Source organism: Drosophila sechellia, chromosome 2R (assembly GCF_004382195.2).
Source record: "Drosophila sechellia strain sech25 chromosome 2R, ASM438219v1, whole genome shotgun sequence".
Lineage (NCBI taxonomy): Eukaryota > Metazoa > Arthropoda > Insecta > Diptera > Drosophilidae > Drosophila > Drosophila sechellia.
This window is the reverse complement of record NC_045950.1, coordinates 9,220,399-9,241,859: the sequence shown is the minus strand read 5'-3', so window position 1 is coordinate 9,241,859 and position 21,461 is coordinate 9,220,399. Positions and strand designations below refer to the sequence as shown.

General features: G+C 45.7%; 1 protein-coding gene across 1 annotated transcript; it reads right to left on the bottom strand.

Moving 5' to 3' along the window:
* Positions 1-426: 426 nt before the first annotated feature.
* On the bottom strand, positions 427-1,281 carry LOC6608936. Its single transcript, XM_002033614.2, has 2 exons — positions 1,093-1,281; positions 427-1,037 (listed from the first exon to the last, which is right to left on the bottom strand). The coding sequence occupies exons 1-2, from the start codon at positions 1,130-1,132 to the stop codon at positions 427-429; spliced, it is 651 nt and encodes a 216-aa protein (XP_002033650.2). The 5' UTR covers positions 1,133-1,281.
* Positions 1,282-21,461: the final 20,180 nt, after the last annotated feature.

The following is a 21,461-nucleotide window of genomic DNA, read 5'->3' as shown; positions in this document are numbered from 1 at the left end:
AAAGTTCAAGCTCTGGACAACAAATTGCCGCACAAAAGTAATCCTGACATTTTGCAGATAGTTGCATCTCCATGAGCTTCGCAGATACAAACAATACGAAAGCAATTTGAGAGGTGGCTTTGTGCCATTAAAATAATGTGTGTGTGTGCACTATTTTCGCCATAAAGGCGAAACACTAAACGCATATTCCATATGTCCTTCTGCCGGATTTGAATAGCTATCAAGTCAAAAAAAAAATCTGATGTGGAGCAGGCGACCATAAAATGAAAGATGAGCTTCACATTTCCGCAGGCACGTTCTCCTTATTGCTCACTTGTGGATTTTTCGTACTTAAGCTACTTGAAATCTGATCAATTCAAACTGCTTTATGTATAAAAATATATTTTAAATCAATCATATAAATTTTGCCCAACAACTCTACATTCTTCACGTTTTTTCATTCCGTTGTAGGGACTTTCTTTTGGCATGGAACTTCTCAAAGATTTTCCTGCCCAGATGAAAGGAGTTCTCTGCCATGTGGCGCATCTGGTGGTCTCCGTATGTTTTCTGGTGGCTTTCTGGCTTCTCTATCTGCTGGCAAATGGTCTGATTAAAATCCTTGCTAGGGCTAACTTCGCGAGCCCTCAACTCAAAGGAATTGGGTTCGATTCCGGGCCTATAGGCAACCAAGTACCGCCCGCCATCGTGATCGTCATAAAATCTGGTCGAGCAGCGCTTCTCTTTGGCCAAATGCTCCACAATGGCCTCTTGTAGTACAGACATTGGCCTAAAGTCAATGAATCTGCGGTTGCTGGCAAGAAATCGACGAAGTCGATGCAGGATCCCATCTGCCCTAAGAGTATGCTGCCTTAAATCCGCAAAGTCAAGTGGCCCAAGATTTTTCTCTGCATTCAAGAAACAAACCAACTGGCGCAGATTTCGTTTGGACTTGATTTCTGTTCGCTTATCAGGAAGAATGCAATTGTAGTTGTGCTCAATGCGGATAAGTCGGATCAGACTACTAGTAGGCCTGGGAACTGAAATATCCCTTGAAGTATCTGCAAAAGAGCTGGTCAGAATACCATTTTTGCTATGTTAATTTTCGACGCACACCTTCACTGGTTTGAAGAGTCTCTTTCATTTGCTGAGTCATGTTCAAAGATTTTGGAACTTTTTCAGTCAGGCAAGTTCAGATATCTGAAACCTCAAACTTTCCAGATTTTCACGCAGCTTATGGATACTTAGAGAGATTCCCACTTATCCAAAGCTCTTATTCGAATTTGATTTAAACTTTTTTCTAAATTTTCGCTGATTAAATTAGCTTCTCTCACTTCTTTTCTCACAACTATCGAAGACACTATAGGATCCGTGGAAACCCTATTTAGGAAAGGTGACAGCCCAAAAAAGAGCGTTGCCGTGTTTTTTTTTTTTTTTGTATCGAAACAAAGGAAAATGCAACCCAGAATTCAAGTACTTTGCGATCTGCATGTTGCATGGCACTTTTATTGCCCAATTCGCCAGCAGTCAGGATATTATTAAGGCCAAGCCAAACTGAAATCAAAGTTTTAGGGCCCCGGAAAAGTGGGTCCTGCAAATTGTTGGACGCTTCCCATGCCAAACTGCGCCCCCTGGGTGTCGGAAGTGAAATGAAACTTTTGTGGCCAGCAGCAGGAGCAGCACATCCTTGGCAAGATGAGCCAACCACAGCAGCTATTGGACATCAACAGCCATCCAGTTTTATGGTATATAGGCGTAATAAGAGGATAAGCACAAAGAATGCCACTTTTGTATGAGCCGACAAGTCGAACTCGGAAACTTCTTTGGTGAAAGATTTTATAGCTTTCAGCCGTTTGCATGTGTCCCCAATCTGAATTTGGGGATTGCTTGGACAAACCCCCGATCCTCCCCCGCGGAGTTGGCCTAGAGCAAATGAAGCGTGACTCCTTGTTTTCCTTTGATTTAGTTTTATGAGTCTGCATCGGATGTAATTGAATTATGCAAGTTGGCGCCGACGGCCAACGGCACCGACTATATTAACATTCGATCGTAAAGTGGGAAAATTGGGGAAAAGGGAAAACACGATACGGGCAGACTCAGACATGGCTACGCTTTTTAGCTGTGATATTTGAATTTCAGATGATTCCGCACAACTCGCGATGAAATGAATTGCAAAATATGTGTATGAGCCGACTGATAAAGGATATTGGATATTGCACCCGAAGGCCAGGGAAACACCAAACCCAGCCACATCCTGTAAATGTGTATTGGGATGACAGCAGGATGTGTAAACCGTAATGAAATGATAAACTTTTTATCTGCCAAATGGAGGCCAGTACATTATGATACCAGGGAATCAGGCTGCAGAAAATTGCCGCAGGATACCTATGGTAAGCTCTTTTTCAATATTGCGGACGAATAATTAATATATGAGAGAGTAACCATGGCTCACGAATGAGAGCCAGGCTGTTGATATTTGCGGAAAATCCGCAACTCAGTGAGCGAGATTCTTCGTATATAGGACACTCACTTTCGGAAACTTCATTGGAGGGTCCTCCGATGCACTGCCATTGCATCTGCAGAGTCCTCCAATTACAATTTCATGAGCTGCCCGATGAGGTGGGTGGAAAAAGTAGAGGGGTTGGTGCTGATTTCGAATGTATTTCCGAACCAAAACCAGTGACAAATTGAATTCAAAAGCGTTCGAATTGCATCTGCATCTCTACTGCACTCTTAACTCCATTTCCCACCCAAATGCGATGGGGGAGTCGAGAACATCCGAGAGCTGTTTGTGTCCTGTCGAGTTGAGTTGAGTTGTGTTGTGTTGTGTTCGACAAGGACTAAGCTGCATCAGGCGATTCACAGTAAGTGGCTATTGCAACTCACGCATCACCACCCAGGCTTACAAATGTCAAAAGATATCGTAATTCGCATCAATAGGAGAGATGGTTCACCGATATGGTACCGAACCGATTCACAAAGCTAACAGGATCCATCGTTCGATTGCCGCAGTCATCAGCAATGGAACAATGCACTTAACCAGGCCCCCAGGACATGCTTTCCACACTCTTCCCCACCTCGCCTCCCGGGGCAACTTCGATAGCACGTCGAAAAGTTGCCTAAAAATGCTCACGTCCCCGGAACGTGACCAAAATGTTTGGCCATAAACAAGGAAAATATGAAAATGAAGAGCCGAGCTCAGCAAATAAAGGAAACGAGGAAATCAGGAGGAGGAAGTTCGGAGTCGGTAATCGGGTTGATATATTTATCCTGGCTGAAAGTTCGCTCGAAGCCTCTTCAAAAATTCATCAAGGAGTAGCGCTCAACTTGGCTTCAGCTGAAGCCAACGCCCCCTTCATCGCTCCTTTCTGCGGGTGTGGACATTAACCCCAATTGGCTAAATGGCTCATTAGGTCACTGGGGGAGCTGTTTCTTGTTCCTGGTGTTCCAAAGGAAATGGAGAAACAGAAGCAGAAACAGAAACAAACGCAAGCGAATTGCACTGCTGCGTGGTCAGTTATAATTAGGAACATTCGCATTCGGGGCTTTACGACCGAGCGATTAAGCGAAAGGGATGGGATACACCCAGTAGGTAGAGTACTGGGATGACCAAGGCCAAGGACACGGGAATACCCACTCCACTTTGGGTTCACATTCAATATTATTAATTGACAACATGGTGTGTCTATACGAACCCAAAGAATCGTAAATATATCGCTTACAGGAGGGTTTTGTCCAATTGGAAAGTCGCCAAAGTCATGTCCAGGATGTTTGTTTAGGAGCCGTTAAGGGAGCGGCTGTGAAGTAGCATAATGTCCACGGAAAGTGTATCCTCCTCTTTTGGGTTTTGCGGCACTGGAGAGTTGATTAATTGGTCATAAACCAAACGATTATCATTTGAATTCAGTGGATGGGTGGGGAGGAGAGGAATGTCCCAGCCCCACTCCAATCCCTCCCAGTTTCACATCCATCTCCCCTTTCGAAGACCGAGTACCAGACATCGCTGTGGATTAGCCAGGATATGGATGTCCTTCGCTTGCATGGCTGGTGTTGGACTGATTCCCACCTGTGCGCAGGGTAACATTTCTGGGGCTCTCCAGCTCCGATTCCATTTGCATGGGCAACATTTACCGTTATGATTGCAGAGCCCAACTTCAGCTGGTGATTTTCCCTTGAAGTTGCCCCGTAATCAAGGGGATGCGGTGGGCGGTGGGCGGAGGGGAGAAACGCCAGGCAGTAATTGCTTAATTTGATTACGTGCCGCCGTAAAAAGCAGAACAGGAAATTTGCACACACACACAAGCTCCGTGCTGGGTAATGAAGTTAGGATGGATGGATGGATGGATGCACGGGTGGATGGACGGATGGGTGGGCTGTTTGGGTGTATAGGTAAGTGGGGGTAAGATCCCCAGCCGCAGCCCCGAATCCGCCCCATCGAAACAGGAGCGACTTTAAACTTTGTCGCAGACGCTAGCAACTTAATTCGTGTTTCGGCTGAACCTTTCGCCAAATGTCGCAGGCCATTTGCCATAAACAACCTAACAACAAACAAGATGAAGGGTTAGGATGGGGGTCCTGGAAAAGGGGAACAATGGCGTCAAAGGATCGAAATGGGAAATGGGAAACTGTTCGCTTCGTGCGATAATTAGAAGCGCCCAGTGCACGCTCAATTAGAAGCTTGTAGCCCCATCCCCGTGGGTTTTCCGGGTGTAGAAGGTTGTGGGAAGTACATAGAACATGGAACATGGAAAGTCTTTCTCCCGCCCTGCTCCAGTTCCCCCTCCTCCACGATGCAGACACGCGATGATCCGGAGCATAGCTCGGCGTGAATGAGTCGCTGGATGGACGATTGGTGGGTGGTTGAGGTGAGGTGGTGCAGGGCTTGAATGTCTTAATTAACTGTTAGCTGCACTCTGCGAAATCAACAGGCCATAAACGGCAAGTGGAGCAGAGGGGGCAGAATTATGGCCCGCTGTTTGCCTCTAAATAATGTCGAGGACGTCGTGCCTCATATTTATGATTCGCAATTATTCTACAACGTGTGGCGGCAAATCTCCGCCTTTGCCCAGAAAATTGCACCGGAGTTGGTTTTTCCGAGGGTTGGGCTATCTGATTCTGGGAACACGGAGAGTGCATAGACGATACACTGGGTACACCGCTCACGCACACTGCTGCCAAACAATTTGCACACACAAATAAAAGGGAGCTGTTGTTTTTTGGTGGGTTTCTATGTGGTGTTGTATTTTTATTTTGGCAGCAGACGAAAGTGTTGGCCAGACAATGGGGGCTGGGGGGATTGGGATTAGGGGCAGGAGCCGGAGGGCTCACTATAACATGTCACTGGGCCATAAAAAAGTTTATGTCTGACATGAGCCAAAAACAATTTGCATATTTTTCCACTGGATAACAACTTAATTTAGGATACCCATAGACATTTGGGGGCGTAGCGGCTGCGTAGCCAACTGGAACGGCGGCGGCGGAGTAATTAAGCCCGCCTTTAAGGGATGGCGAATGGGGGGGAGAGGATGGGAGTGTGGAAGTGCGCCCCCGTGAGCTGCCAACTGCAGGGCCACTCGGGCGGATGCGCGATTTGGCTGCCTTTCGCACCTTTGAAGCCCAGCGGGTGGCGTCGCTAGATTGAAATTGCTTTTCACATTTCACATTCCCATTTCCCATTTCCATTTACTTCTGGCTTTCCGTGCGCATTTCCTTTCTCTCGGCTGCATTCTTCGCTTTCTCCGCTCGATGGCCTTTCTTTCTTTCCCCATTTCTTTTCTCTCTCCTGGCTGCTGCAGTGGAAATGCAATTTATTTGCTGTCGCGGGCATTAAACGCGCTGCGCTGACTTTTGACTGACGCCATATTTTCCGCCATATTTGCAATATTCGCACGAGCCGAACGCTTCCGCTTCCGCTGAAACTGCCACTGGATCTTTATGGCTTGTGCCACGCCCTCCGCCCTCCAACGCAGTGCACCGCCCACACAGCTTTCATTTTTCAAAACTGTCAGCTGCGAATATTTCACAGTCGCTTTTTGGCATCTCACCCCTTGGCCTGCCCCTTCCCCAGTGTCCTTTGTGCTTAGCCATCGAAGTGTAGAGTTAATGGCCATAGCTGTGAAGTGCCTCGTCGCAACCGGAGCACTTCTGAAAGGAATCCATTTGCCCCCACTTGCCGAGGCCTTAATTACAACGTCGCAACAAGAACAACACATGTACAGGTGCACTTTCATTAAATTGTGGTTCTCGCTATAAAATGTTTGAATATATCCTAAGTAATCGAAGTAATCTCTCAAGTACGCTTTTAAATCAAATTTTACAAAAGCCACATTACACATTTAATATTAAAATACTTAAATAGTTACTATTGCGAACTAACTTTTTCTCAGTGCACAAGTAACATGCTCAAGCTAGCCAAGATTATGCAGCATTTTTTCATTAAGAGCGCCAGGCAAAGCGATTCGTCTGCTCCTTGGTAGTCATCAACTTGGCTGCCCTGCGGTAGGATATGCGACGGAAGTGGAGCGCCAAAGACTACAAGGTCCTTTGTGAGGGAGATCCGGTTCACGGCGGACCCGGAGTGCGAGTGGTCGTGTTCAGTGGTTTTCGTGTTCAGCTTCGACTTGGAATTAGCATAATCAACATGAAAAGGCAGCTCCAGGAATAGCAGCAACTCACTCGGAGTTGCCCACCCATTCCAGCAGGGATTCTCCTTTGTGGTCGAGTTTTTCGAGCGCCTTTAATTACACAGCCCTGCACAAATGATGAGCTGGCAAATTTCCACAGCTCCCAAGTGGGTGTGGGCGGGCATGGCTGTCTAGGTGGTGGTGGGCGTGGCCCTAACTGTAGCACAGTGACTAAGGATTTTGCGAAAATGGCCCGCAGGCATTACCAAAGCCAAGGCAGGATTCAAGACAAAGCGATTAGTGAGCCCGAGCACTGCATGCCAAATGCTCCGGAGGTTTCTTTCCTCAAATTGAGATAAACTTGAGATAAAGTGGGCCAGGGATCTTGGTTTGGGTAAGGCCTGGAAAATCCAGACCCAGAGCCAGAGTCACAGCCAATGCCAGAGGCAAACCAGAATGAATCACACGATAAAGAGATGTCGGCCATGAAACGAATTAGGACAATATGTTAAGTGCCAAAGTGATGGCGATGCTCGGTCTCCATCAAACTCTCAGCCAGAACAAAGGATGAAACTAATAAAAACTAATGAGAATGAAATCCCCATTAATCTGGTTTCCCCTTCCTTTCTGCCCACGATGCCAGCGCTAGACTATTAAAAATGCACAGTATGAAGCGGGATTGATGGGTTGGAAAATAAGTAAGAAGTGCAATCGATATTTTAACTTAGTTCGTATAAATGAAAAATTTGTGATTATGTGTGCACGTAAAATTTATTTAAAAAGAAAAGAAACCCGAGCGATGGTACTGATTTCATATAGTTGAGTTATGGAAACTTCTCTGTCTTTCGATATGCCCTAAAGGAGTTAGAACAAAAGTCCATACCATCCATGCAGATTAAGCTGTCATCTCTGGCGAAGAAGCCATAGCGTAGCTGAATGTCTGGCAAACTGACAAACTTTGCCAAATTGCTCCAATGGCCAATTGTCCGCACTTTCAGCTGGACATGCAATTAAAGTTTGTGGTCCTCGAACACTCGATAAACGCCCGTGTGAGATTCCCAATACCCGGGGCAATTGGGCGCCACTTGGGAAGCTCGCCTCGCTCGTCAGACGCCAGCTCGAACACTTTTAATTGTTGAACAACTTTCAAGTGGTTCATAGTTCCATGGCCTCAATCAAAGATGCAAGTATTGTTTGTCCATGAACATGAGCATGAGCATGCACACGACGACGGATGGCAGACGTAGTACAACAATGCCATTCGGGGCAAGCCGCTGGGGAAAATTCCGGTTGAAATGTGCAGAAGAAGGCGAAGGCGGCAGCAGCAAGTCACGACAAAGTCGATGGGAGAACCCCATCTAGTGTGCTCCTCGCCTCAGCCAGCTCCATCCCATTCCGTTCTGCATTGTGAATGTAAATACATGTGCGAAAGCGACCACCTGAGAAATCAGCACGCCAGGAAAAGCACCTCTGGGTTGAGGTGACTGATCCACCTAGTGTTGTCGCAAAAGTTTACAGCTGAAATTACAAGAATCACACAATTTTATAGGGCTGTAATCATGAAAAACAGCTTTACCAAGCACAGTTAAAAATTTATTAACAAAACCTTTGAGATTCAAGGACTACAACTCCTGCAAGATGGGTCGTCAGCTGGAATGCAGCGACATCTGTTGCTCATTTTAGGAACTCGTCCATACATAATTTCTCTACATTGACATACTAATGTAGAATATTTTCCAAAACTTTCAAAAATTATTCAAAATAAAAAACTTTTGAAAACAAAATTATAAAAAAAACCTAATAATTTCCTTTCCGAGAGTTTAATTATATAGCTAAACAGGCATCTCTGGCGCCACCACCTTACCAAATCGCTTTAGCTCCGCCACAAGGAGCAATAAAAATTTTTTTTTTTTTTTTTTTTTTTTGGATATATTAATTTAAAACTGTCCTTCGCGGACAATCATTAAATTTGATGACTAAACTTAACGGTAGAGAATTAATTGATTACATAAATTGTTGCGAAACTATACAATAACTGTCGATATTGTATGTATGATGTATATAATAATGTATGTATATAATTTAATTTAATTTGCGTGTCTAATCCCAGAGAGGTCCAAAGGGTGTGATCGGTGCAGCCTCCTGGTGCGTTGACTGGTGTCCAGCAGGTCTTGTGCCAGGTTGTTTGGGTGGTCTTGAAGCCTCTGCATGTACTGCCTGCTGCTTTTCTTAATCTCATCCTTCACCCAGGGGAAGCTGAGGACCTCGTGTATAGTGGCATTATCGTGGAAAGGGTGAGCGTTTGTGACTGTGCGGAGCGTTTTGTTTTCGAATGTCTGGATAATGTTGATGTTACTTTTCGATGCAGTGCCCCACAGTTGAATGCCATACGTCCAGATTGGCCTTATGATCGCTTTGTAGATAAGGAGCTTAGTGGAAGTCGGTAGCTTAGATTGTCTGCCCATCAGCCAGTAGAATTCACGGACTCGGTTCTCCGCCTGTTTCCGCTTCTTTAGCAGGTGTGGTCTCCATGTAAGTCTCCTGTCCAGTGTAAAGCCAAGATAATTTGGATTGGCTACCTCTGGGATTGGGAACCCGTTGAAACTGACTGGTGGGCAAGTGCCGCGTCTAGTTGCGAAGGTGGTAGCGGTTGACTTGTCGCTGTTTACCGATATATTCCATCTCGTGTGCCACGTGTTCAGTAGATCTAGTTGCTCCTGCATAGTCTGGGAGGCCTCTGCTGGGGTATCTGCTGTTGTTAGGAACGCAGTATCATCGGCGTAAGTGGCTGCCATAATGTACTGGCTCGGTATCACCGGCAGGTCAGCCGAATACGCGTTGTAGAGGAGCGGACCGAGAACGCTTCCTTGGGGAACTCCTGCACGGGCTTCTTTGACGTCTGAGCGCGCTTCTCCACACCTGACGGCGAATCTTCTGCCCTCCAGGAACGATTTTAAGAACTTGAAATATGGCTGGGGCAGGCCGTTTTTGAGCTTTAGGAGGAGACCGGGGTGCCAAACACGATCAAAGGCTTGCTTAATGTCCAGCATTACTGCTAGGCAGTATTTCTTATTCTCAAAGGCGTCCAGGATATATTGCGCTACTCGGTGGCCTTGCTCTGGTGTCCCGTGGCGGCGCCTAAAGCCAAACTGGTGATCAGGGATCAGACCAGCCTCCTCAATCACCGGCAATACTCTGGTCAAAAATACTCTTTCGAGTATCTTGGAGAGTACTGGTAGTAGGCTGATCGGGCGGTAGGAGGCGGGATTGGCTTCGTGTTTACCAGGCTTCAGGATCATAACTACTTCGGCGCGTTTCCATGATGAAGGGAAGTGCCCCAATTGCAAGCACTTATTTATTATGGTCGTGATTAGTGACTTGCTAATAGGGGGGAGGATTTCGATGTGGGGGAGTGGCACTGCCATTATGCTTGTGTATTGATCTAAAATTGAATGTAAATTGCGGCAACTCGAATGATGCACGTGGGAAAGAGCAGCTGCCCGCTGGGACGAGCACTCGAGCCACAATGTTGCCAATGTTGGGCAACAGCGGGCGTGGAATCCTTTGCCAGCTATGCCTCTGTTATCCTTCCTCCTGTCTGGACGCCGTCTGCCGCGCCGGGGTGTCCTGGCGTTCGTGTCCCCTGGCTTTCTGCTAAATCATGCGACTGCCATTAAACCTCGCTGCTGCAGCCATTGCAACAGAGTGCAGCCAGTGTCGTTGACTCGGAGACAAAGTTGCTCCTATGGTCAGTGGCCGATGTCCAGGGTCCTTTCACTCGTAACTCTTCCAGATAACCAGGGGCGACACAACCAACCGGCCAAGCAGCCGGCGAGCCAGCCATCCAGCATGTGTGCCCACAGCGAACTGGGCCATAAAAGACCATTACATCTTATCTTGGCCAATTGGCTTTGGTTAAAATTTCTGGCCGGCGGGGGAATTTATGCCGGGGGCATGGCCCCCCAGTAAGGCATGCAAATAATTTAAATCAGCAGGAAAACACCTGCCGGACCTTCTGAAATGTGCCGCATGCCAATGGAATGCCAAGTAGTAGCGCTGAAGGCGAATCCCGTGTCGTCGTTCATCTCGCATATTTCGCTTGTTTATGCTTCCCTTATGCGCTGCCCCGCCAGAAAACTGTCGACTTTTCGCTCCGTTTCGTTGGGCTTCCTTCCGTTTTATGACTTCATATTGTGTATGGCATTGAGTTGTTGCCGGAGCTGTCGTCTCGCAGATTTTACGACCATGATGGCGCATTAAATTTTATAACTTATCAAAGGGCCAAAGCCCAAACGGCCCCCCTGCCTACCCCCTTCACCCTCCTTGGCGATGTGTCAAAATCCGGAATGGCATGGGGTGTGAATGCTGGGGGATTGTATCGCTTAAAAGTCATTTAAATTTTGGTTAACTGTAAATTGGCTCTCCGTACTCAGGCACGGAAATTTGGATACCACTGCCGTGTCCCCAACCCGAAACGTACGTTAATTGAATTTCGCGTCAAACAAAAGACTCTGCGGCTGAAATGTGGCTTGTCACACCAAAAAACCAGGCAGCGGAAGAGGATGGATCCTGGAATGGGTACGGAATCGGCGGCACGGGACTTTCCGGAGGGTATACGCCATATACGGATGTGTGCGGGTCTGGCTTTGACTTGATTACGACATGCGATGAAATGGGCTTGGGTGACACCCACATGACACTCCAACGGGGTGACAATACTCCCATTTTCAAGAGCACTCGTCCCGCAGTCAAGTTGACTAGTTGGAGGGGCACGGAAAAACTTTTGAACACAACTGTACTGCGGCGCTCGATAAATCGGAAATCATTTGCAGTCAAACGTTTAATTGTTCCTTTGTCTATCTAGTATAGTTCTAGAGTGTACTGTGTGTAGACGATCAATATTATATTATTTATTTAAATTATTGCTTAGACTGTCTGTCTGTCATCGAGACCTGGAGAATTACTAAGGCTAGATAGTTGGGCAATAAATGTTTATTCAGCTAACACTTAGCGATGTGTGAATAGGAGTTCGAAACACTTAATTACTTTAGAAATAACTAATACACTATCTCTTTAAGGCGTAACATGGTCAATAGGGTCGGTAGTGAATAACTCACGTGAGTGTCGGGTATCTGATAGTCGATATCGTTCTCTTTTGAATTCGAATTGCTATTGATACGTAAGTTTAATTTACGTCCAGTTCATTGACGAATTAATAGTTTCAATCTTTTTAATAATCGTAAGCTCACTTGTAATTCGTCAATAGCTTAGTGGCTTTCTGATTCAGTATCTAGATCGGATTTATCCGTTTCGTATCATTAAATTAAAACATTTGCATTAAAAACAGATATTTTGTCTCAATACATTTCACATTTTGCACCCATACTCTTTCATCAACACTGCACTTCATCCCATATGTACGAGCATTAAATGCACTTGTTATTTTGCAATCAAAGCCAATTAAAGCCATCAAACGGGCTATGGTAAATGGATTTGCGTCTGACATTGATCTCCGTAGACAGCAAAGCACCCAAAACCACCCAAAACCACCCAATGCCACCCCGAACCACTTGACCGCAAATGAAACAAATGCAGGCAGTACATGGGAATTAACAACAATATATGACTATAATTGTGAGGGTTTGAGGGCGATGACCGGCGCTTGTCTTTGTGGCCATGGTGGGTGTGACCTGCACAGGGCAATTGATTTAAATTAAAATTTAAATGGAAATCAATTAATTCGGATTGCCAGTGATTTTAATTGAAATTCGTATTCTACGGCCAAAAACTAAAGCCCAAAACCAAAATGCGTACAGAGGCCGAAAACGAAAACGGTTCGGTCGATTCCGAAATGGAAACTGAATTAACTGGCGGGCGCACAAGGAGTCTTTTCAATGATCGAGTCAATTATTGTCGATGCTGATGCAATTTTTGCGGCTGCCCCCTCTGCCGACATAAATTGGCATTGGTTGCAAAATTAACAATTTCATTTGATAAATCAAAGGTTGCCCGCCCGGCTGGACGGCAGATGGAATTGCTCACTCAGTCACACAGGCGCTGCCACAGCCACAGTCGCATTTGCAGACGCAGATGCAGTTGCAGCTGCAGCTGCAGTCGCATTTGCAGTTGGAGCTGCAATGCCAGTTGCACGCATCAGTGGGCATTGGCAACCTTTTGTGTGTCCATATTCAACATGACACGAACACCCACGCATCGGGGAGCATTCATTATGCATTGTTGCTTTCGCACACCCAAACTCCCAACCAATCCAACCAGCCCAACCACCCACCCATCTACATCCACACACATTCGAATTTGCATAATTGCATCTGTCATTGGCATTGGCTTGCTGGCTGCAATTGCATTGACCATCGGCCACCCACTTTGGAGCCCACTGCAAATTCGAGCCATTTTACTTTGTGTTCAATATGTTCAACATGCTACATTTTGTTTGTTTTGCTATGCAAAGTATGTCGAGCAAGTTCCCCAAATCGTTTTCATCTGAATAACTGCGGAACTCAAATGGATTTAATAATTAGCTCCTCTAAAACAAAACAATTGACTTCTAATGCACTTTTTAACAGACAATTTTCACTAATATATTTATATATTGTAATATCAAATATAATAAAACCATTTGTGCATCACAAATCATTTTATTTGGATCGGTTAAATAGTCCATAAATTTATTATAAAATAAATGCCATCAACAATAATTTGTTCAGTGAAACAATAGTTTGCAATATATATATAAATTTCTTATATGCTATGCTGGTAATTTCTGTCAAATGCTAATTATTTCCCATTAGCTATCAATTTATTGACCAATTTCTCCATATGCCATTTTTGGAGCATCCAAAGTCAGGAATGAAAATATTTGGCAATTGGCGAGCTTGGCTGACATTATTGTAAGTGCATTCAGGGTCCCAGGACTATTTTATTTGTTTTTACACTCTCGACATGGCAAACACAATTTGCCGCAGACGGTCAATGGTTGGAAAATCTCGCACTCGACTAAAATACATATCAGAGAAAACGACGATAACATTTTAAAATCATAGCAGGTAAATATTGACCGACGAACATCAATTTCAGCCGGATGTATCTATATATATATATATAGATAGCTAGATTTAGTGACTGACTGGCTGTTTGGGGAAGCCAGTAAGCAGGGAAGTGAGGGGCGTGCTTTTAATTAAAAGGCCGAATGGGCCAAAAATGTTGGCAAATATAGAAGCAACCAGATTGAGTGCACAGATTCCCACTATGATGCAGTCAGTTGCCATTAAAGCCGATCGAAGATTGACTCATTTTTCGCCTTCAATCGATATTTGTGGTTCGGGCTGAGTCATGGGTTCTTCGAGGACTTTTATGGTCCTTACTGGGCTCACATGTGTGGGTGGGTATCTGTGTGTGTGTTTGGATAATATTGCATGCACTTCATTTACTTTATGCGTTCGCTGTATCCTTAAATGTCCATGAATTTGGTTAGTCACTCTGCAGCCCCTCCCTTCCTCCACTGAGCTTCGTTCCGCTGCATAAAATTTATTTCGCTTTTATTATCATTTCGTGCATTGAGTGCACCCCCAGCAACTCCCAGCCACCCCCAAATTCCGCACCCCCTCGCATTTCTCGAGCGGAAGCAGTGGAAAAAAATTCAAAGAATCGCCTGCAATTGACCTGCCCTCCGACGTTGTGCAAAATGCTTTTCCCGGAGCGGATCTAAAAAATGGGTAAAAAATAGTTTTCGCCCCTTGTAAAAATATGTAAAGTTGCAACACGTTCGTTCTGGCCGTGCTTTTTTTCCTTTCCTTTAAAAAAATGAAATGGGGAGTCCATATATATATATGTATATGTCGCCGTAACAATAACAACAAGGACAATGGCAGTGACAACAAGGACAATGCTGCATGAACTACAGCGGGGGAGGTGTCGGTGGGGATTCCCTGTCTATTTTAGTTGCTGGGGTAATTTTTTCCGTCGTCGTCGCTTTCTTTATGCTTTGCGTTCAAATAATGTCATTTCGTAAATTGCTTCACTTCACTTCGGCCCCACACCCATCCCCATAACCATTGCCCATTCCCCATCCACATCCCCCAACGAAAATAACCATCCCCATCCACAAACCGCACACCCTTGTTGGCATATTTTTTTAGGGCTTCCAGCTGAAACACAAACATATAGCGATACATATCCACATACATATCGAAAGTTCGGTTCGGGTTCTTTTCCTTTTATGTTTTCTGGATTGTTTTTTGTTTTTCTTTAGTTTTTTTTTTTTCTCCCCCCACCACCCATTTTTTTTTTTATTTTGTCCACCGCCAACAATTGGCCTTTTAGCTCCGGCTGCGGGCTCGGCTCCTCCGCCCAGCTGCTCTTCCGGTTCCTGCGGCTTTTGTTTCATGGAAGCCACTCCTGTTCCCGATCCTCCTGCACTTCCAGCACACGACATAACGTGTGTCCATGTCCTTTTGAAACTTTGCCTTTTGTTTGGCGCGAAAATCAATTAACGCGCTCAATGAGCTTCAAAAACTTTTGCCCCAGCACACACAACAAAGCCAATTTACAGTTAACCAAAATGTAAATGTCCTTTTTGGGGGGAGCGGCCCAGGGTGACGGAGGGGGCGGGAAACACAAAGCAAGTGTCAACTGCTTTGATAAGCTGTTAAATTTAATGTGCTTCAATGTCATAAAAGTCTGTGGCAAGGACAGCAGCTGAGGGAGATTCAAAGGACCATAACACGAAAACAAGTTCGCAACGGCATATGAAGTCATCAGCAGCTCGGAAAAGCCGCTCCCGAAAAGATTTATCCAGGAGGGGATTGTTTGGTGGTCTGGGAAATTGGCGAAGAGTTCATTCAAAGTGCATGCAAATCGAGGTGAAAGAACGTTTAAAATTTATATCTAGTAACTCCGTTTCACATTTATGCTAACTTCAAGCCTTAATAATACTAATTAAGTACATAAAGTAAAATTAAGTACATTACTAACTCTTCAGAACTTAACTCAAATCAGTATATAATGGAAATAAATGATGGAATGATTAAATGATGAATTAATACAAGTCTCCTATAGCTCTTATAACTACAATTACTACCAACTCACATAGATAATAACCAGCTGCTTTTCCCCTAAACAATCTACGTTCAGTATTATTCATTATTCCATAATATAAAGATTCATGCCCTTTCAATGAAGTATAATGCACTGGGGTTGCCATTTTGGTGTCTTATATGAATCCTAAACTTGTCATTCCCTTCACGTTTCACATGAATAAGCTTTGATTATATGGGTTACAATGATGAAAATGTTATTTTATACTCTTTTTTATACACGTTTCTGGGTCTTGTGCAACATTTCAGATTTTGCTTCTCTTAAATGGTTAAGCTGAGCTGCCTTTTCTGCACATCCTACACTTTTCCCATTCACCTGCCCGATTCCCACGTGCCTCATCAAAAGCCGAATCAGATGCGGATACTGATACGCACTCGCCGCGATTCACATTCAATTTGAGATCAATGCGCGAACATAATGCGGAGCATCCACTTTCCCGCTTCCCGAAAAGTGGGTGGGGCTGGGGGCATCAATATTGTATGCCATTATGGCTTCTGTTGGCGGCGCCAAAGCGATTTGTGCTGCCAATTCCCCCAATCGCCCAGGTGATTGCATTCGCACATGTATTTGCGGGCTCCCTAAGTGATTTGTGGGGGGTTGCAAGTTCGGGCAGGTCCTTGCAGGACATACCGCATGCATCCTTGGGGGGTAGAGAAACTACGGACGAAGTGCTCCATGGCCGAAACTTGTCCGACAATTAAAAGTAGCCAGAGTGCAGTGCGGCCAAAACGCAGGGCAATTGACAGACGAGCAGACGGGCAGACAGGCAGGTCCTTTGAAGTGGCCAAGAGACCGCAAACTTTAATTGCATGTCCGGCTCAAAAGTGGGGACAATTGACCAATCAAGCTAGTTTCACAAACTTTGCCAATTGTCTTTGATTTTATAGGCGGCCTGTTTGCCTCGGTTTGCTTGGCTTGAGTTGCGTGTTTGCACAAATTGCGGCTTGTGGAGAACTCAATTGTGCTTCCCATTGCCCATTTTCCATTTCCCATGCCCAGTTGAGTTTCCCACTTTCGGGCTTGGGAATGTCATTTATTGCCCGGCTCTGGAACCACCGGATTTATCTGGCTCCTTCAATCCATTGTCGTTGGCTTTTTCGCACCCCGAAACAGCAGTCAGTTCACCCTGGGCTTGTTGCCAAAAAAAAAAAAAAAAGTTCCCTGCTTTTCGGGTCTTAAAAATTTGGCTTATTGTCGTGCTCGGAGATTGCGTGTTCGCCTGTGTGTTGCGATGGATTTTTGGATTTTTCCCAAACAACAATTATTTTAGATTTGTGTTTTTTCAGGCATGAAATTAATTTCGGCTCTTTGTGGCCAACAAACGATTTGTGTTTGTGCGCCTAGTGAAAACTTTCATTAACTGCCTTTGACCTTAATCAAGTGTTTGGTGGGTGGCGGTGATGTTGGCTTTAAGGACCCACTCAAACCCAAGTCCAAATTGCAGCAAGGCAATTTGAGTCCGGGCAGTCAGTCGGAATGAGCATTGAACTTGTGCGCCGGCCATCGATACTGAAAACTGATACATCTCTAGTGTAATGAATGCCACTTCCATAATTTCTGACTTGCCGTTGCCATGCCATCGGAATGCCCGAATCCCGTTTCCATTCCCATTCCCAATAGCATACCCAATCCCAATCCCAGTCCCAGTCCCAGTCCCAGTTCCATTCCCACTGGAGTGCACTGAGCCGTGGGTTTTGCTTCGTTCCACATGCATGAGTGCACCTTGACTCTCGACATGCCAATTGCAAAATTGTTTTTCGTGCCTCCGCCTCTGCAAAAGACTCCATCAGGAGCAGGTTCCCATGGCAACCCTTGTGGCATTAACAACACAATCAGGACGGATTTGAAGAGCACCGGCCACGATGCGAAGGTGCTATTGATGTACATCTCCATCTGCATCTCTCTATTTTCAACGGCCACTCCATCAGTCCATCGAGGGCGTGTCCACCCCGTGGTGCACTGTCAACTGCCAGTAGCCAGTATTCCATGGAGCACTCGGATGCTCCATCTCACCATTTTGCCCGTTAGTGCTCTTGAACTGCTCCCCCCTCGAATGGATCCGCTTGCTCCCGAAATGAATTAAAAATGCTCCATGCCGACAAGAATTATGGAGATGGCGCCCGGCAAATTAGTTTAACTGGTAGTCGAAAAGGAAAAAATTTATATATATATATGCTAAATTAATTTCAATGCCAGGCAACTGTAACTGGAACTCAGTTAAAATCCGTTTGACAGTGAATAAAACTGCTGTCGTTGCGTTTGCCAGTCTGGTGGACGCGGAGGTCTGGGTTAAGGGTTTTGGGCCTTGGGTTTGGAGTAGGATTTCAGGGGGATTCGGTTCGAGCTATGCTTCAACAAAGTGCAATTCATTTGGCGCCACTGCCGACGCCATTGGGCGCCATTTTGTTGCCGCAACTTTGAATGGAATGGGATTACGAGTGCAGCGAGGCAATGAACAAGTTTTTTTCACCCCAAAACATTTTTTTCCACTACAAGTTCTGGGCAAAAAACTTTCAAGTTTATTCCGAATGGCGATGTTGCAAATTCCAGTGCTGGCCATGACCAATGAATCCACCTAAGTGGGTCCAGTAATGGGCAAAGTTAAGCGTTAACTGCTTAGGTAGACTGGCCAACTGCGGCTTTAGTTGATGCACTGTTCAAAATTGTGGGGTTGTGTAGTCTATTTGGTAAACAGTCTTAATTGCCTCCAAAGAAAAATTTTATACAACTAGATATAATCCTAGATATAACCATGTTCCCGAAAGATATTATCCAATACTTCTCTGATACCTAGATACCTAGACTAGAGCTGACTAGTCCTATCTACCTTTTCAAGCCTGCCACTCCCATTAATTGGCAACTGTATTCAGTGCAGCTGTAAGAGGTATCTCTGCCTTTTGGCCAACCACTTTGAGCCGAGTTCCATTTCCATTGATTGGCCACTTTGAGTGCTCATTGTCGGTGAAAATCAAATTAGAAGCGGGCTCAATGCTGCCTCCTCCTCCCCCTTCTCACCCCTTAACCATTTGAAGTGGAATCACTTTGAGGTAGCTCAAGCTCACATCTGACTAATTCCAGGCCATTTCCGAAGCTGCACTCTGTCGCTGAGCAGCGCGGTGGCATGCCACATGCATCTCTGTCAGGCATAACACACCCCCAATCCGGCACTGCGAAATGTAGCGGAAAATATGGCTTTAGTCAGCGGAGCAGTCCGCAAATGGATTGCCTTCCACGTGGACGAGCGTGCAGCGGAAAGGCCGGGCGGAAAGCGGCCAAAACAGGACAAGTGAGTAGCCAAACTACTGTTTTGGCCTTCCAGAGCAAGGCGCTTACGCAACACGCTCCCCGGAGGCAGACAAAAGTGAGCGGGTTTTGGGACACCCCGAATGTATCCGAAATTAAGTCGTTATCCAGCGCTAAAATATATGCAAATTGTTTTCGGCTCATGTCAGACATAAACTCTTTTTATGGCCAAGTGACATGTAAATCCACCTAACCCACTCCTACCCCATCGTTGCCCACCCCAGAACCCCCCGGATCCCCTCTCTATTTGTCTGGAAACACTTTCGTCTGCGTCTGGCAAAGAGAATTATTCCAGACCCTCTGTGTGTGTTCACGTTTATGCACTCACCGTGTATCCAGAATCAGATAAGCGGAGCACACAGCTCAACCCATTCCGGACTTGGCTTTAAAACCCCCTAAACACTCCAGCACAGAGGCGGCTCCAGTGGGGTACTTTTGGGTTCAAATGATATTAATGATACTTGGAAAGGGAGCATAAAAATAAATGTAAGCATATCAATTCCACTTCACTAAAGAAATGAATACTATATACTGGTATAACTCTTTGATAATGTTTGGCTTGAACTAAAAATCTGTTATGTGAAAGTTTAATGGTTAATCAGTTACAAAAGGCAGGTCTTCACTTAATTCTCTAATCTCACTCCGCTCAAAACCCCCTTTGAATTTGTTTTCACAGTGCCACTGCCTAAGGTCCTTGCAATTTAAGCGGGGGATGAGGAGACTTGCCGCCACACGTTGTAGAATAATTGCGAATCATAAATATGAGGCACGACGTCCTCGACATTATTTAGAGGCAAACAGCGGGCCACAATTCTGCCCCCTCTGCTCCACTTGCCGTTTATGGCCTGTTGATTTCGCAGAGTGCAGCTAACAGTTAATTAAGACATTCAAGCCCTGCACCACCTCACCTCAACCACCCACCAATCGTCCATCCAGCGACTCATTCACGCCGAGCTCTGCTCCGGATCATCGCGTGTCTGCATCGTGGAGGAGGGGGAACTGGAGCAGGGCGGGAGAAAGACTTTCCATGTTCCATGTTCTATGTACTTCCCACAACCTTCTACACCCGGAAAACCCACGGGGATGGGGCTACAAGCTTCTAATTGAGCGTGCACTGGGCGCTTCTAATTATCGCACGAAGCGAACAGTTTCCCATTTCCCATTTCGATCCTTTGACGCCATTGTTCCCCTTTTCCAGGACCCCCATCCTAACCCTTCATCTTGTTTGTTGTTAGGTTGTTTATGGCAAATGGCCTGCGACATTTGGCGAAAGGTTCAGCCGAAACACGAATTAAGTTGCTAGCGTCTGCGACAAAGTTTAAAGTCGCTCCTGTTTCGATGGGGCGGATTCGGGGCTGCGGCTGGGGATCTTACCCCCACTTACCTATACACCCAAACAGCCCACCCATCCGTCCATCCACCCGTGCATCCATCCATCCATCCATCCTAACTTCATTACCCAGCACGGAGCTTGTGTGTGTGTGCAAATTTCCTGTTCTGCTTTTTACGGCGGCACGTAATCAAATTAAGCAATTACTGCCTGGCGTTTCTCCCCTCCGCCCACCGCCCACCGCATCCCCTTGATTACGGGGCAACTTCAAGGGAAAATCACCAGCTGAAGTTGGGCTCTGCAATCATAACGGTAAATGTTGCCCATGCAAATGGAATCGGAGCTGGAGAGCCCCAGAAATGTTACCCTGCGCACAGGTGGGAATCAGTCCAACACCAGCCATGCAAGCGAAGGACATCCATATCCTGGCTAATCCACAGCGATGTCTGGTACTCGGTCTTCGAAAGGGGAGATGGATGTGAAACTGGGAGGGATTGGAGTGGGGCTGGGACATTCCTCTCCTCCCCACCCATCCACTGAATTCAAATGATAATCGTTTGGTTTATGACCAATTAATCAACTCTCCAGTGCCGCAAAACCCAAAAGAGGAGGATACACTTTCCGTGGACATTATGCTACTTCACAGCCGCTCCCTTAACGGCTCCTAAACAAACATCCTGGACATGACTTTGGCGACTTTCCAATTGGACAAAACCCTCCTGTAAGCGATATATTTACGATTCTTTGGGTTCGTATAGACACACCATGTTGTCAATTAATAATATTGAATGTGAACCCAAAGTGGAGTGGGTATTCCCGTGTCCTTGGCCTTGGTCATCCCAGTACTCTACCTACTGGGTGTATCCCATCCCTTTCGCTTAATCGCTCGGTCGTAAAGCCCCGAATGCGAATGTTCCTAATTATAACTGACCACGCAGAAGTGCAATTCGCTTGCGTTTGTTTCTGTTTCTCCATTTCCTTTGGAACACCAGGAACAAGAAACAGCTCGCCCAGTGACCTAATGAGCCATTTAGCCAATTGGGGTTAATGTCCACACCCGCAAAAAAGGAGCGAAGAAGGGGGGTTCACTTCAGCTGAAGCCAAGTTGAGCGCTA

Excerpts from the sequence above, each read along its gene's own strand:
- LOC6608936 (XM_002033614.2), bottom strand. The coding sequence starts at position 1,132 with ATGACTCAGCAAATGAAAGAGACTCTTCAAACCAGTGAAG. Across the intron at positions 1,038-1,092 it reads GACTCTTCAAACCAGTGAAG|ATACTTCAAGGGATATTTCA; the intron begins GTGTGCGTCGAA and ends GCTCTTTTGCAG.